Genomic DNA, 14368 nt, shown 5'->3' with positions numbered 1-14368 from the left:
CATTTATGCACATAGTTCTGCCTGCCTTCTTCTACATCAGTGACCACACAGGTAACTGACTTAAGAGTAAAAAGCCTGGGGCTACAGTCCCCTTCAAAGAGCTAAAGCCAGTCACCTAACTAACAACACAAACCTCTAAGATATTTATAGAGCCAATATACCCAGATCTGTTATCCTAACAGCATGCTCAGATAGAATATTGACCATCTAAGTGCTAATTATTCTACAAGGATGCAGGAGGTTGATTGGGTAGTCAGTTGTATGGAGAAACTGAACTACTAGCTCTATAGTCCAATAAAAAGAAGCCTATGCCAGCATGGCATGGAATCACAATGCTAGTGGGTTGTATTCAACAAATATTTATTGAGTGTCTAAAACAGCTGAGACACTGGGAAGTTGGACATGATGATGAGACCAAGAGCACTGTTTACTGGCTTGATTTATACTGACGGGGTCTTCGTTTCTCCCTCTATAGCTTGCAAAGTTTTGCTTTAAACACATAGTAAATACTCTTGCAATCCTTAAGAAATGAAAAGTAAGTAAGTCTGAAATCCAAAGCCATCTCCTTCCCTCTATATTGTACTTTGAAAAAGTCTCTCTCCAAAGTCTTAAGAAGCTATTTGAGAAGCTCCCCCTGCCCCAAGAAGTTCCTACCATTGAGTAGGATTCTTTTTGCACGTAACTGTGAAACAACAAAAAACCACTTATGGTGATTCTACTTTGCCACATGCTATGTTTCCTTACATGACAACGATCTGAGGTAAAACCTTCTTTCTTGTACTATACTGCATATTCTTATTTGTATAACTCTAGTATATAAGTCAGGGACCTATAACTATAGGCACTAAGTAAAGACTTGGAGAATGATCAAAACACGGATGCCAAGGGGAAGGGTGAGGACACACCACTAAATCATACAAGGCACACAATAAATACTTGATAAATATAAGAAAAAAGTCATTCCATGAGAATGGTCACCCTTATTAATCTAAACTAATATTTCTGTGGAAAGAAACTTAAGCCATTTACTTGGATGTGAAAAGCAGTAATGTTCCAAAAAGCTGGACTATAGCCTTCAAACACCTATCTGAAAATTTTTAAAAGAAAATCATTTTTGTCTTGCCAATTAATTAATTAATTAATTAATTAATTAAAAATAGTCTAATGCCCCAGTTTGTAGCCAAGCTCTGGCTCTCATGCATATGTACTTGATATAGTGAGAGCAAGCAAGACTCTCTGGTCCATGAGTACTCTGGACCTATGGGATACAGTCAAGAAGATGGAACAGTTAGCTGTAACTCTCTGACAGAAACAACAGTGCTACTTGGACTCAAGACTTAATCAAAGAAGAAAGATTAAATGTGATCGTATCCACAGGCATCAAAAAGGTAGAAGGTATTGCTACAGATTCAAACTGGCCTCAGCTATTACACTCAGTCATTTAGCAAGCTAAAGCTTCTCCCATCTGCTAGGGTCTCTCCAAGTTTGCATCACTCTGGTCATGACACTGTCTTTGTCAATGTTAAGTTAGTTACAGTGAAGGCCAGCTAGAGCCCATCAAGCTTGAAGACTTGGCACCCAACAGCTTGAAGGAAAACCCAGAACACCCACACTGCAGGAGAACTGGAGTGTGTGATACTTAGCATTTTTTTTTTAAAAAAGAACTTTCTGGATAACTGTTTTGGAGGACAATTATTCTTGAAACTGCATACCCATTTGGGATGCAAAATAAAAGCTGAACTACAACTTACCCGCCTAAGAAAAATAAATAAATAAATATAAATAAAAAATAAAAGGAAGACAGCCAATTAAACTTTTATATGAGCTTTTTAAAAAGCAATTTGCAATACAGAGTAGGGAGGAATACTCGTGCTATATAAAGTCAATGATATTTGGTCTACATTTTTCTGACCCTTCCTTTGAGGAAGAGAATATCTGAAGGCCGTTAAAGTTCTGACAACCACCAATTCTTGGCCCAAAGAGTGAAGAAAATTGACCAAATTAGAGGGGTGAGGTGGATGTGGGAATCTGTTGAAACAAGCAACTGATTGGTCCTTTTGGTGTCAGACTTGCTGATGTTCCACCATGCTGGATGCAGAGTGAGATGGTCTGGGCCTCACAGAAGCTTGGGTGACATGATTCCTTAGAAAGCATGGTAAGAATGGATGCAAGGGGTTGTGATTTTTTTTTTTTTAAGGAGTCCAGCATGCACTATTCATATGCAGGTCTCGATATCCAGGAATGGGAAAGGTACCTTGCACTCATCTATTACGACAGAGTTGTGTGCGGCATAGACACACTGATTAGAGTTGCTTTCCCTGTGGTTCTTGTCATCGTAAATGGACTGCGTCTTGGTCATTTCGATGTCTTCCTGCATTCGGTGTTGGGAGTCAATAGTGTCCAGCTCAGACTTGGAAAGGTGATAGACAATCCCAGCCCCAAAAGAATCGCCCACAACATTGACTGAAGTTCTCATTCTATCCCTGAAGATGAAAAACAAAGGGGGAGTTAGAAATTACTCTTTCTATGAACCCAAGAAGAGTATTTCAGAGGGCTGCTAGAATCAGCAAGTATCCAGAACATTTTTCTTCCTCATGACTTAGGTTACAAATTCTGTATGGGAAAAAAAAAAAAGTGGTTGTTAATACAATAAAAAAAAACAAAACAAAACAAAAGCCAACAACAAAAAACATCTTAGAAAATCAGCACCAGGAAAGCTCACTGAGTTCTTAAAGGTAGCCGTCATCTCCCACTGGGGAGCATAAGCTGGTTTGTTGAAGGAGCCTTTCACGACATTTCCTACACCTCCAAAGTTCTACCCAGAAATGAGCTGGAAAGGCACTAGAGAGGTAAGTCAGTAAACAAACAAGTAATTGTGAAGATGAGAGACAGGAGATGAGGTAATGCTGTTACTAGGAGAGCATTAGTGAGGACAGTCCCCTTTCATTCAAATTCTATGAGTAAGATTAAGTCACAGAGTGGAAACATTGATTTTAAAATTCAAACCATGGCCTAGAATAAAGCCTAGTTGTTGTGATGAAATCTACCTGTCATTAGGAAGTGGTAACAATGAAGCTGCACTAGGAGGGGCCTGGCATGGCTCCCTTGTAAGTCCAGCTGTCCTGATTTCTACCAGGCACATATGCCCATGGTGCTGGGGGGTGGGGTGGGTGTCAAGTGATCAGAGCTGAACTTGAACTCTTGGGTGTGCCTCTGCTTTTGAATGCATTGGTCCCTCCTGCTCTTGAGAATCTGGCTGAGGTTAGGGGTGGTGGAGTCTGCACCTGAATGAAGAATTAGGCCTGAGGACATCCATATCATTCGGAGCTGATGGTTAAGAAACCCTTGGCATAAGTGTAGAAAAAGGAGTGCAGGGCAGGCATTAAGACAAGGTGTTACACAGTCAGATGGGAGTAAGAAAGCCCAGGATGCTACTGCACATCAGGGTCACTAGGACACCAGAAATGTACTGTACACCTCAAAGATTAAAGAAGGATGTGGGGAGTTTTTAATCATAAAGAAATTAGTCCTGAGAAGACATACATATTTAACTCAATTAAAGTACTACACATGCATCAAGATATTATGGAGTACCTCTAATATATTTAATTCTGAGTTTTGTGTTTTAAAACATAAAATTATACATATAATTTTATGTATGTCAGCAAAAATAAATGGCTGGGATATAGCTCGGAGAAAAAGGAGTTATCTAGAATGTGCAAGGACTTGGGTTTTACCCATGGCACCATAGTGGGGGTAGGGGGTGTGGGGGGTGTGGGGGGGAAGAGTCAAGGGATGGACTCCCGAGGCTGCCTGGTTCAGATTCAAATTTGGGTTTTGTCCCTTACCTGCTAGAAGCTCTTAGCAGATAAGGGACCTTCTCAAAAATGAAATAGCAAACATGGCTAATGTACAGGGTTGTTATGACAGGAAAACAATATAAACAAATATATCACAGTTTCAAGCACTTGCTAAAACCCATTTAGGAAAGTTATTTAACCTGATTATGAGGTACATATAGTATTACTGTAAGTTTTATCCAGCCAATTCAAATGTATTTTGGCAGTTTCTAGGCAACACATCCAAACATGACTGGTTCAGCTACTGCCTCCCTCTGAAAACATTAACCCTACTTTTACTCCAACTCCTATAATAGGCAGAGTGTAGCAGACAATGCTAATTATCCCCTTGAGTCCATAGAAAAAAATAAGTTTCTGGAGGTTTTAGTAACAAAGAGCCTGTTGTTGATCCACTGAGAGCAGTTTGTAAGTACAGAACCTGGCTCTTGCAAGTTGGGTACCAGTTGTGAGGAGTCATAAACCACTTCTTCCAAGAAGGAAAGCAAAGAAAAGGAACAGCTGACAACAGAGGCAGAGAATATGGAAAGGGATTTCTGCATTGTGTTTATTTTGAAAGTGAAATGTGTGACGGTGATTAAATATGAAAAGAAGTCCATTGAGAAGACAGGACTAAAGGGTCAGAGAAACAATGATGATCTCTGGCAACGCCTCCTGGACAGATTTGAGAGGATGGCATCCGAAGTGCAATGACAGTCATAATTTGGCAGGGGGACTCAATTCTATCACTATAGAAGAGAAGGGACAGAGGGAAAGTTTATGGAAGAGGGTTCCTCAGGAGTTGGCATACATTAAAGAATGGCATGTATGTCAAACAGTAAGAATCCAACTGAGATCAAGTCCCATCCTGCCACCCTCCTCTGTCATTAAGCATCCTGGGAAAATTCCCAAGTTGCCCAGTCAGAAGATCAATCATGGCTATTCTGGTTGTATCTCCCCGCCCCCTCTCCTCGCCAGAAAATACTACAAAGACAAGAAACTTCTAAACCACCAGGGAGATGTCTTACCGACTCTAGAAAATTCCAACTTTGACCCCAAGAAGAATATGAGAATTTCTAGTTCATATGTGGAAACGTTTCCATAAGCAAATAACTTTCACGTTCTATCACTGTTACTCCAGATCTCTTGAGAAAGGCTAACTTTCATGATGACCTCAGTAGTAGAGAGAGAAACAGGGGGGTTGCAGGGGTGGGGGAGATTGAGAAGAGAAGAAAAGGAAGAAAAAGAAGAGGAGGGGAAAAGGAAAGAAAGAGAGTGAAAGAAGAAGTGATTTTAAAAAAAAAAAAAAAAAAAAAGAATAGACTTGTTGATGCTACGTCTGGGATTCTGTCTGCCAGAATGGCAAGAAAGTCAAGGAGTTGGAAGCAGAATCTTGCATCTAATGAATCCACTATAAATGGCTCAGCTCTTCTTTCTGGGCTGGCAGGAACCAAAACCAAGAAGGAGCTGAACAATCCTCCACACCAGTCACTGGGTCTGGCTTCCTTGAAGAAAACTGACTGCCAAGGTCGTCTGGCTCCTTTCTTCTCTTGGTCCGGGTCCTCTGGCAGGGAAGTGAGAGACTGTCTATAGGTCTGAGTTCTCACAGAAGGTCTGGGTCACTCACAGTTCATCTGGGGCTTTGTCGTGTGCTGAATCCTATGAGATGATCACTGTCACAGATGTGAAAGAACCAAATGCTCAGAGTGTCAGAACTTAACCATGTAGAATCAAAGCATAATGCACATTCTCAGAGGACAGGGTGCCAGAGTGAGGTACAGTCTTGTGGCAGCAGCTGGTCACCTAGGGTTCCTACCCTGGGGCCAGCTGGGACTGGAAGGCTAAAATCACCTGACTGTTGGTTATGATGAGATTGGATTCCAGCCTGGGATGCCCTCAGGGCTCTAGCAGCAGGTTAGTTAGCTCTTCCTATGCAGAGATCTCATTGGTCAGAATCAGAACAATACCCATCTGGGGAGAAGATAATAACTGCTGAGAGGCTCCACAAGTTGCATATGAAAGGCTGATGAGGCACAGAACAAGCGCCATTCCTCTAACTGCTAGAGGGATTGCTATTATTAGTCAAGTGGGGAGTTCATTTCTTCATTTCCCCCACCAGATACACACTCTTCGTTCTTTCACCTAGCACTGTTGGGATTTCTAGAACTCACAACATCTGGTTGTTGTTTTGAAAGTTCTTTACTCATGTGCACGCTCTTTGAATACAGAGATCATGTTTTATAGTTTCTATGGAAGAATTGGCTTCAGGACCTCCCACAGATATCCAAATCCACAGATGCTCAAATCCCAAGCACCAAATATCCTAACATTTGCTTATAGCCTTCAGGCATCTCTACATCACCTCCAGATCACTCTCAGTCCCCAATACAGTGGGGACACTACGCAAGCACCTGTGCTGTATTGTTTTGGGAAGACTCATAAGACAAAATTATCTGTACATGAACAGATCAGATGCATTATTAAAAGATGGTTTCTATCACTCTTGGTTAAGTCTGAGAACACAGAAACCAGAGAGTTGTGAGCATTCGGTGTGGCCTGGAACAAGCTGGAAGACTTGGGGAGATAGATAAGAGCAGGAGCAAGAACAGAATGGATCCTTCATTGGGATTAGAAGCAGATGAACTAAAGAGTAAGAAAGGGTTGTTTGTTTAGCAAAACATCTGGCAGGCTTTGCACAGTGAAAAGCAAAGCTGCAAGCGTCATCCAAGAGGAGAGAGTCATAGAATCCAGACTGAAAGAGCTGGGAAGAGACTCGGCAAGACAAAAAGACTCGAAATGGTTAAGTTGAGGCAGGGAAGATTTCAAGAGGTGATCCTCAAACATTACACAGTTGTGTTTGAGGGGAAGGGATCCTCAGGATTACAGTTTTCATTGCCGGGCAGGCTCAGCGGCTACAGGCCTGTACTGCTCTTTGCAAGGGACCCGAGTTTGATCCTCAGCATCCATATGAGGTAGCTCACAATTGAAACCCTCTTCTGGACCAGGAAACTACACTCCCACGCACATCCCTACACAGAGACCCATGTATATAAATAAAAATAACACAAAAATGCTTTTGAAAAACCATAAATTTCTATGCTGATATATCATAACTGTAATTTTGGGGTTCAGAGAACACTTAAGACTCAACTGTAGGTAAAAGAGACTTTCCATTTCGTTCTCTGATTCCCTTTAGCTTTTGTGACAGATTAAAGATAGCGTTGCTGGTCAGACTGAGGCATCCACCTACCCTCTGGATCTATGGTGGCCTTGCCTTGGGCCAGAGGCCCACGGGTTGGAAAGGGAAGGCTTGGTGGAGTGCGGATTGCATTCCACAGTGACCGATATACACTGGAGATAAGATAAAAAGGATATGAGGAGAAATCTGTATGCATTGAGAATAAAATCCAAAGAATGGCATAAACATAAAGCTTCTACAGTCTTCAGAGAGACAGTGGATGTGGGAGTTGGTTTCCTTTTCCATGAGGAATGGAGTGGAAGCTAAGTAAGTTTGGTACGTAGTGTGGAGGCGGCAGTGGTGGTGGTGTGTGAGTATGTGTGTGCATGCGTGTGTTTATGTGGGTGTATTTAAGACATTTGCACATGGATTAAACAAGGATCAGAGAACCTAACTTCTCACGCCTACACTACCTAAGAAATATCCAAGTTGTTACTATTTGAATTATATATCGCTCATTGAATAGCTATTAAAAATGATAGATTACACCTCTCAGTTACAACCACATAGGGTATGTACTATTAGATTTCTTATAATTTGCTGAAACATTTAAATGAATCAGTGCTAAGTGATCAGAGTAATGTCTAGCACTCAGCTCACTCACAATGCAATGTCATTGAACGGTTGTATACACTGGCAACAGCCACTCAGTGGCAACAGCCACTCAGTACAGGTGCTTAGATCTCCAGATTCAGGGGGATTCTGGCTGATCAGCACTTCTTCCATACTCCATCCAGCTCATTCTCCCGGAATTAAGATTCCTGGACTCTATCGCCAGCACCACCTGGGAACCTGGTAGAATATCTGTTCTTAAACTCCACCCCAGACCTCCTGGATCCACATTGGAATGATTCCAGACTCAGTTTGGGGATCAAAGTTCTGCTCCCTCCAGAGAGGGGCACTAACACAGTGTCTGCAGGGTGAGGAGTATTTGGGGTATCCCTTTAAGATGACATCTCAGTTATACCTATCCTTACCTGGCAAACATGAGCCCAGGAAAGATCTCCCTAAGAAGAGTCATATGAGAAATGGACCACACGTCCATGTTGCTGTCACTCTGTGTGGCTTTTCCTTTCTGGATCTTGAAGGGCCCAGGAATTGATAATCTGTCTCTGGCATCAATTTTATTTCACTTTTTCTTTCGTCTCCCCTCATTATCATCCCACAGTTTCTTATAAAGATCTGAGTTTTGATACAAAGGGTTTCTTGGAGAAAACCGTTAGGAGCCGGGCTAAGTATTGACCATGGCTGCCTTTCCCAGACTTCAGGACTTGGGCATGTGAAATGCTCTAGAACCTAGGTTTTCACCATGACATTTACAGACAAGGAATCTAAGGCTGAGCGGGCTGTAATAAGACTAGACTCTAGCAGTTGGCAAACATTGTGACACATTAAATGTCACTGCGGCCTCTGTTTGGTTTTAAATGGAAAAATTGCTAGTGTTATGAAAAGCTTACAGACTTTGCCTAAAGAGGAAAAAAAAAACTTACCCTGCTCTCTTTCTCTCTACTCTTCTGTCATCAGCTACTTTTCTGAAGAACAGCCAGCCTTGCCTTGCACCCATATCTCAATCTAGCCCCATACACACCAGTGGGCATCAAAGTCACGGAGTTTAGCAAGCTCAAGCGCTTGTTTCTAGAACTTTCACTGGTATGGAAGAAGGTAGCATCATCAGAACTGATTCAAAGCAGACCTAACCCAACCCTGTGATGCCCATCTACCCAAGATCCCTCATGCTTCCTCCTTTTTCTATGTAGCCCTGGCTATCCTGGACCTCGATCTGTAGACCAGGCTGACCTTGAACTCACAGAGATTACCTGCCTCTGCCTCCCAAGTGCTGGATTAAAGGTGGGTACCACCAGACCCTGCAAGACACTGGCTTTTCTGATTAACAGTTTCCTCATCTAATTCACACTCCCATAGAGCTCTTCAGGGGTAAATTAAAAGCAAATGCTAAGATGCTGCAGTGCCTACCAAATATCCATGTCTTTCCCTAGTTCTGGATCAAGTGATGACTTCATTCTTGCCGCTCAGAAATTCTGGGATTATAATGAGGGGAATGTTTCTCCAGTACATGTTTAATAGATTAAATTTCTCATGTGTGCATTTGTGTGCACACATATAAACACAAGTGTGTATGTTCCTGTGTGTGCAAGATGTGTGTGTGTGTGTGTGTGTGTGTGTGTGTCTGTGTGTCTGTGTGTTTGCAATCTGTGTGGATGTGGGTGCCACCACACATATGTTGAAGTCAGAGGACAACCTTGTGAAGGTGGTTCTCTCACTAAACCCTCTTGCTGGCCCACTCCTGCTATTTTTGGAGACTGAACTCTGGCCCTTAGGCTTGCAAGGCAATTGCTAAGTGAGCTACCCACCCACCCCACCCCCACCCAGCCTTGAAAAGATGAGTTCTAAGGGTGGATTTCAAGCTTCAGAAACAAGTCCAAGAAGAGATGAGGCAGTGGAGTTACAGCAGGACCTGAGGAGGCTTAAGAGACACAGAACTGGGGGAGAATGGAAGCAACAAGTAACAGGGGAAGGGGGTGAACTTAACTTCCTTCGTCACCTTTCTCCTGAGGTTAAGGTCAGTAGACTTCCACGACATCCTTTGTTCCCGGACACTGGCGATGCTTTTCTTTCTCCTTGATCCCTTTTTCACATCCATCTCTAGCCACACCTTTGTCTTCTTTATTTTGCTCCCTCCTTGCCCTTCCCACCTGCACCACTAACTCATAGCTGCCTCATCTGAGCAGATGGCATGGTCTGTTGGTGCCAACACAGGGCACAGTAAAACAAGGCAAAACCAAACCAAACCACAAGTTACCAGAGAAGGACCTTCCACCAGGATGTGAGAGGCTGGCAGAGACGACATGAAGTCCCCAGTCAAGTCATCTCCACGGCATAGCTCAGATGATGAACAAGCAAGCCAGGACGTGCCCATGCTTCCCAGCTGCCTTGGTGGACTGAACACATTGTGTCCACAGAGCCTCTTCTTGCTCCAAACCTGGTCCCCACTGCCTGCACCAACACCAGGCACAGAAGATAAAGAGGCCAGGCTTCCTTCTAGCCATTCCTCATGTCCTATGTCCCTTCAGTTTTTGCATTTTTGGAAAAGTAGGGGTATGGAGGAGTTAAAACTCTAAGTGTGGCTTCTTCCTCCTAGAATTTATGCTAATCAAAACACTGGCTCACAAGGCAGTTTGAAAAGGAAGTGCAGGCATTTTGGACAGAGATTCCATCTCTGTCCGCACTTGTCACAGTGTACCTCTGATGTTAAGATCCGTGACACTGTCCAGCACTCTGTCACTTAACTCCAAGAGTGGGCATGACCCAATGGAATGAATCTCAAGGCATAGCAGTGTCCTCACAAGGGTCCTTAGAAGAGCTCTATTTTAGTCTCGTTGCTTGGGGATGATCTGGGCAGGCTTTCCCACAGTTGTGAATGAGCTATGAATCTTCTACACTACAAAATGTTCTTCACTGGGAAATGCAGTCAGGCTAAATGCACACGGTCAGATTCAAGATTCCTGACATGGCCTCCAAAAGTGTTGTCCATCTCACCTCACCTTCCTTCACTTAAGAGACACCACAGTGTTTGCTGTCCCCCGGCCTCTGCACAGATGGCTTGACAGGGAAGCACTATTTCTCTTCCACTTCAGTATCTCTGGGCTTCTCATCAGTTATGTCTGAGCAAGGCTCTCGCTGCCTTCTGAAAATTGAATCTGACCATGAACAAGAACGTGATGGAATCCAGAACCAAGTTGACCTAGGGTCAAATCTCTGCTCATTCCTGAGTCAAAGCTCAATGTCCTGACCTACGATAAGGGGATTTTCAGACTTTCAGACTAGTCTAGCTTGTTATAGGAACAGACACATACTGCACACTCAAATTCAGCAACCACTTTTTACTGTTTTCTGATAGTCTGTTTGCCCTTCCATCTTAGACTGGCATAGATAACTCTTTCCATCCCCGTGTTCCCAACTGTATGTCGTCTTAAAATATGCTTTATTTAATTGAAATTTATGGATGTTAGAATGTACCCATTTATTTAAACACAAATATAAACACCGGTGAATGTGGGACATTTCCATCATTCCTCAGTGTCCCTTGTACCATGATGCCAGGCAACCCCTGATCACTTCCTACTGCTGTGGCTATAGTGCTTTCCCCTAGAGCTTCCTGCAGACACAGTTACTTACCTTCGCATTCTTTTGTGCCTGACTCCCTTCACTCAGTAGGATGTTTTGAGATTCTTCGCATGTATCATTAGTTGGATCACTACAGCTACATTTTCTTTTGGAGACAGGGTCTCACATAGCCCAGGCTAGCCTCAGAACTCACTGTGAGGCCAAGGATGATCTTGAATTCCTCACTACACTTCCCCAGTGCTGGGATTACATGTATGAATCATGCTGCCTGGTTTATGCAGTGCTATGCAAACGCTCTACCAACTGAGCTGTATCCCAAGCCCCTTCTCTTTGCTGTATTTTATCTTTGTATTATGAGTTTTCTAATTCCTCCACTAACCTACAAGGCCCTCAAATTACATTTGAATTCTTTCCTGGGTAGACATAGTAACCTTTGTAAAGGGGAGAGGAGGGGCGCGTGGAGAATTGGCTAATGTCTTATTGCAATCTTGTCAACTGTCCACCCCCGGAATCCCTAATATTGGGGATCCCCACTCACAATCCCCAGAAGAACCCAACCCACGGGCACTTACAGCAGCCAGTCCACCGCCACCAGCAGACTGATATCCTCCGTCGGCAGGCCCACGGCTGTGAGAATGAGGAGCATGGTGACCAGCCCAGCGCTGGGAATACTGGCTGCACCAATGCTCGCCAGGGTGGCCGTAAGGCTGCAAGGACAGAGAAGCCCAGGTCACAGGAAGAGAAAGAGTCTTGGCGATCTTAGAGATATTTTAAAAAACAGCAACAACACCACCTTCCAATTTTCCTCCAAATATTAAAAATACCTCCCTTTTTTTTCTCCAGAGAATAAAGAAATATGAAATACTAATACCCAGGAACTGAGGTCAACGATGAAGGGCACTTATAAATTCACAGATTGGAGTCATATCCTTGGCATGACACCCAGTTAGTCTAATGTACACAGGACTAAAGCAGGTAAAGTTCTAAAATCAGACATGGAAGTATTAAAAATGAAGAAATAAATCGCCCCCATCCCTCCTGTGGGAACACAACTGCACTCAATTCTGGTGATGCCTCCATGAATCTGTGGGCGCCCCAGTTCTTCAGACTGTGTGGCCAGAGTCTGAGTAGGTCATTGCCAATGTTAGCATGGGAACTTGGAACAGAAAATATCCAGAACCAACTCATAGGGGGAGGCGAACAACATATTCCAAGATACATTCAGTTTCACTTGCCTGGCCATTTCTCCCAAGGCTGGAAAACGCATTAGTCAGAAAGAGGGTGCCATATCATGGTAACGGAATAAAGAAAGATTTCTCAACTTTTCTCTCTTTTCATCAACTTTTCAGGCAATATTAGGAGCATACCTGGCACCATTTTGAACTCTTTTCCCAGAGTTTAAAGTTTAATCTTGGGTTCAGGTGTCCTGTCTACATACCAAAGGGTTTCCGAGGACCACCAACTGGCAGTGACTTTTCTCATCTTTGTACTTTGTTTTACAGAAGCAATCATTTCTTCTTTTTATTTGTTAACTGTTTGTGAGTATGTATGTTGGGGTGTACATGAACATATGAGTATATATGTTGTAGAGGTCAGAGGACAATCTCTGATGCTACCCTCAGATACAATCCACCCTCTTGGAGACAGGATTTCTCATTGGGTTAGAGCTCACCAGCTGGCAGCTGCCTCCTAGGTATCTGCTGGCTTCTCTACTCTCCATGTTAGCACTAAACACACTTGTTCCCATACCTAGTGCTTTTATGTGGGTTTGGGGATCTAGCTCAGGTCCTTGTGTTTGACAAGTATGCCATATCCTGAGATCCAGGGCTGATGCTTCTGAATAGAACAGTCTTCTGAAAATAGGACTCCCATGTGACTTTGTGTGTACCGAAACAATGAGGGTTGCCAGCTTTGTAGTTAAAACATTACAATATTTCTAGAGCAGGCACTCCAGGCTCGAGGGAGGTTTTGGCCAAGTCGGGCCATCCGTGTGGCCCAGCCTAGAACCCCAAGACTTGTAACTGAGAACAATTTGAATGTCCCTGGAGCTCCAAGGGACTGGCATGTGTGTTGTATTTTGCTACCCCTTTCGGGTTTATTGCATGCCTAGGTACATGCAATGCAAAACATATCTGTACCCTTTCCTGTCACACCAGTGATCATGTCTGTGCCTGTCATACCAATACGGAGCCGGTATATTTCAGAGAACTCCATTTGAGACAGCAGATACAGGGCGTAGCAGTTTTTTGAACTTAAACAACCTAAGTTCAAATCTTAGCTCTACCACTTGTCAACAACATACAAAATTTGGGCAACTGTATTCCTTTGTATCTTGACTTCCTCATCCATGCAAAGGATAAATGAGGGTTTCTCTTTCATGGAGAGGCCAGTGGCTTTTAGAAACCAATAAGTACACGGGCACTTAAGAGAGGTAGGGCACATTACAAACCTCAAGCCAAGTAATCAGTCATTCTTATCGGGAACTTGAGGACAAGGTGAGACAGCTGTGGGAGTGAAACTTCCCTAAAGTCCCAGACAGTAGAGTCTCTTCCCCAGTATTGACAGGACAGAAAGGAAGAGGGGATTCCCAGGCTCCAGTCATCCTTAGCCTTGGCTGTTTGCCTTACAATATGGGTTGCTTTGGTCATGAGTCACTCTTACAAACACTGTGAAAAATCTTGGGAGTCAAATATTAATACCCCCCCCCTCTTATGGACAGTATTATCTAGAAAAATTCTCAGCCTGCTCCTGGTCCCTTGACCCATTCTGCTTTGTCTGGGATTCCACTCCCCTGGCTGGCTTCTCTCGAGGCTGGTTGCTGGAGGCTGTGCCAAGCGCTGTGCACACAACATCAAAGCAGAATCTCACAGTAACCATGCAGGGCACATAAACAGCTTCTTTCACTATGAGACAACCAGGGATTTAGGGATCAGGTAACTTAGGGTCACACAAATTCAATGTGGTCTTCTGGGATTTGAACACCCCTCTGATTCTGCTACATGCTGGCTCTTGATGGACCTGGAAGTTCTACAACTTAGTAAATATACAGAAAGTTCTTAGTCATTGTATTCCTACATGAGGGAGAAGAGAGAATTAGGATTTACACAGTAGCACAGCATAAAGCTAGACTTGGTTATTTTTTTCCCAA

General features: G+C 43.4%; 1 protein-coding gene across 3 annotated transcripts in view; it reads right to left on the bottom strand.

The window, feature by feature from the left end:
- Positions 1 to 14368, bottom strand: part of Slc1a2 (solute carrier family 1 member 2) — a 132599-nt gene that overhangs the window by 10840 nt on the left and 107391 nt on the right. For all 3 annotated transcript variants that reach the window (XM_021192027.2, XM_029536702.1, XM_021192028.2), the window contains exons 9-10: positions 11793 to 11927; positions 2255 to 2483 (exon numbers count right to left, since the gene is read on the bottom strand). In XM_021192027.2, coding sequence (XP_021047686.1) covers positions 2255 to 2483; positions 11793 to 11927 — 364 coding nt within the window. The remainder of the gene's footprint in view (positions 1 to 2254; positions 2484 to 11792; positions 11928 to 14368) is intronic.

The sequence above is a fragment of the Mus pahari genome, chromosome 3 (assembly GCF_900095145.1).
Source record: "Mus pahari chromosome 3, PAHARI_EIJ_v1.1, whole genome shotgun sequence".
Classification (NCBI taxonomy): Eukaryota; Metazoa; Chordata; class Mammalia; order Rodentia; family Muridae; genus Mus; species Mus pahari.
The sequence above is the reverse complement of the archived record's forward strand: the minus strand, read 5'-3'. Positions and strand labels throughout refer to the sequence as shown.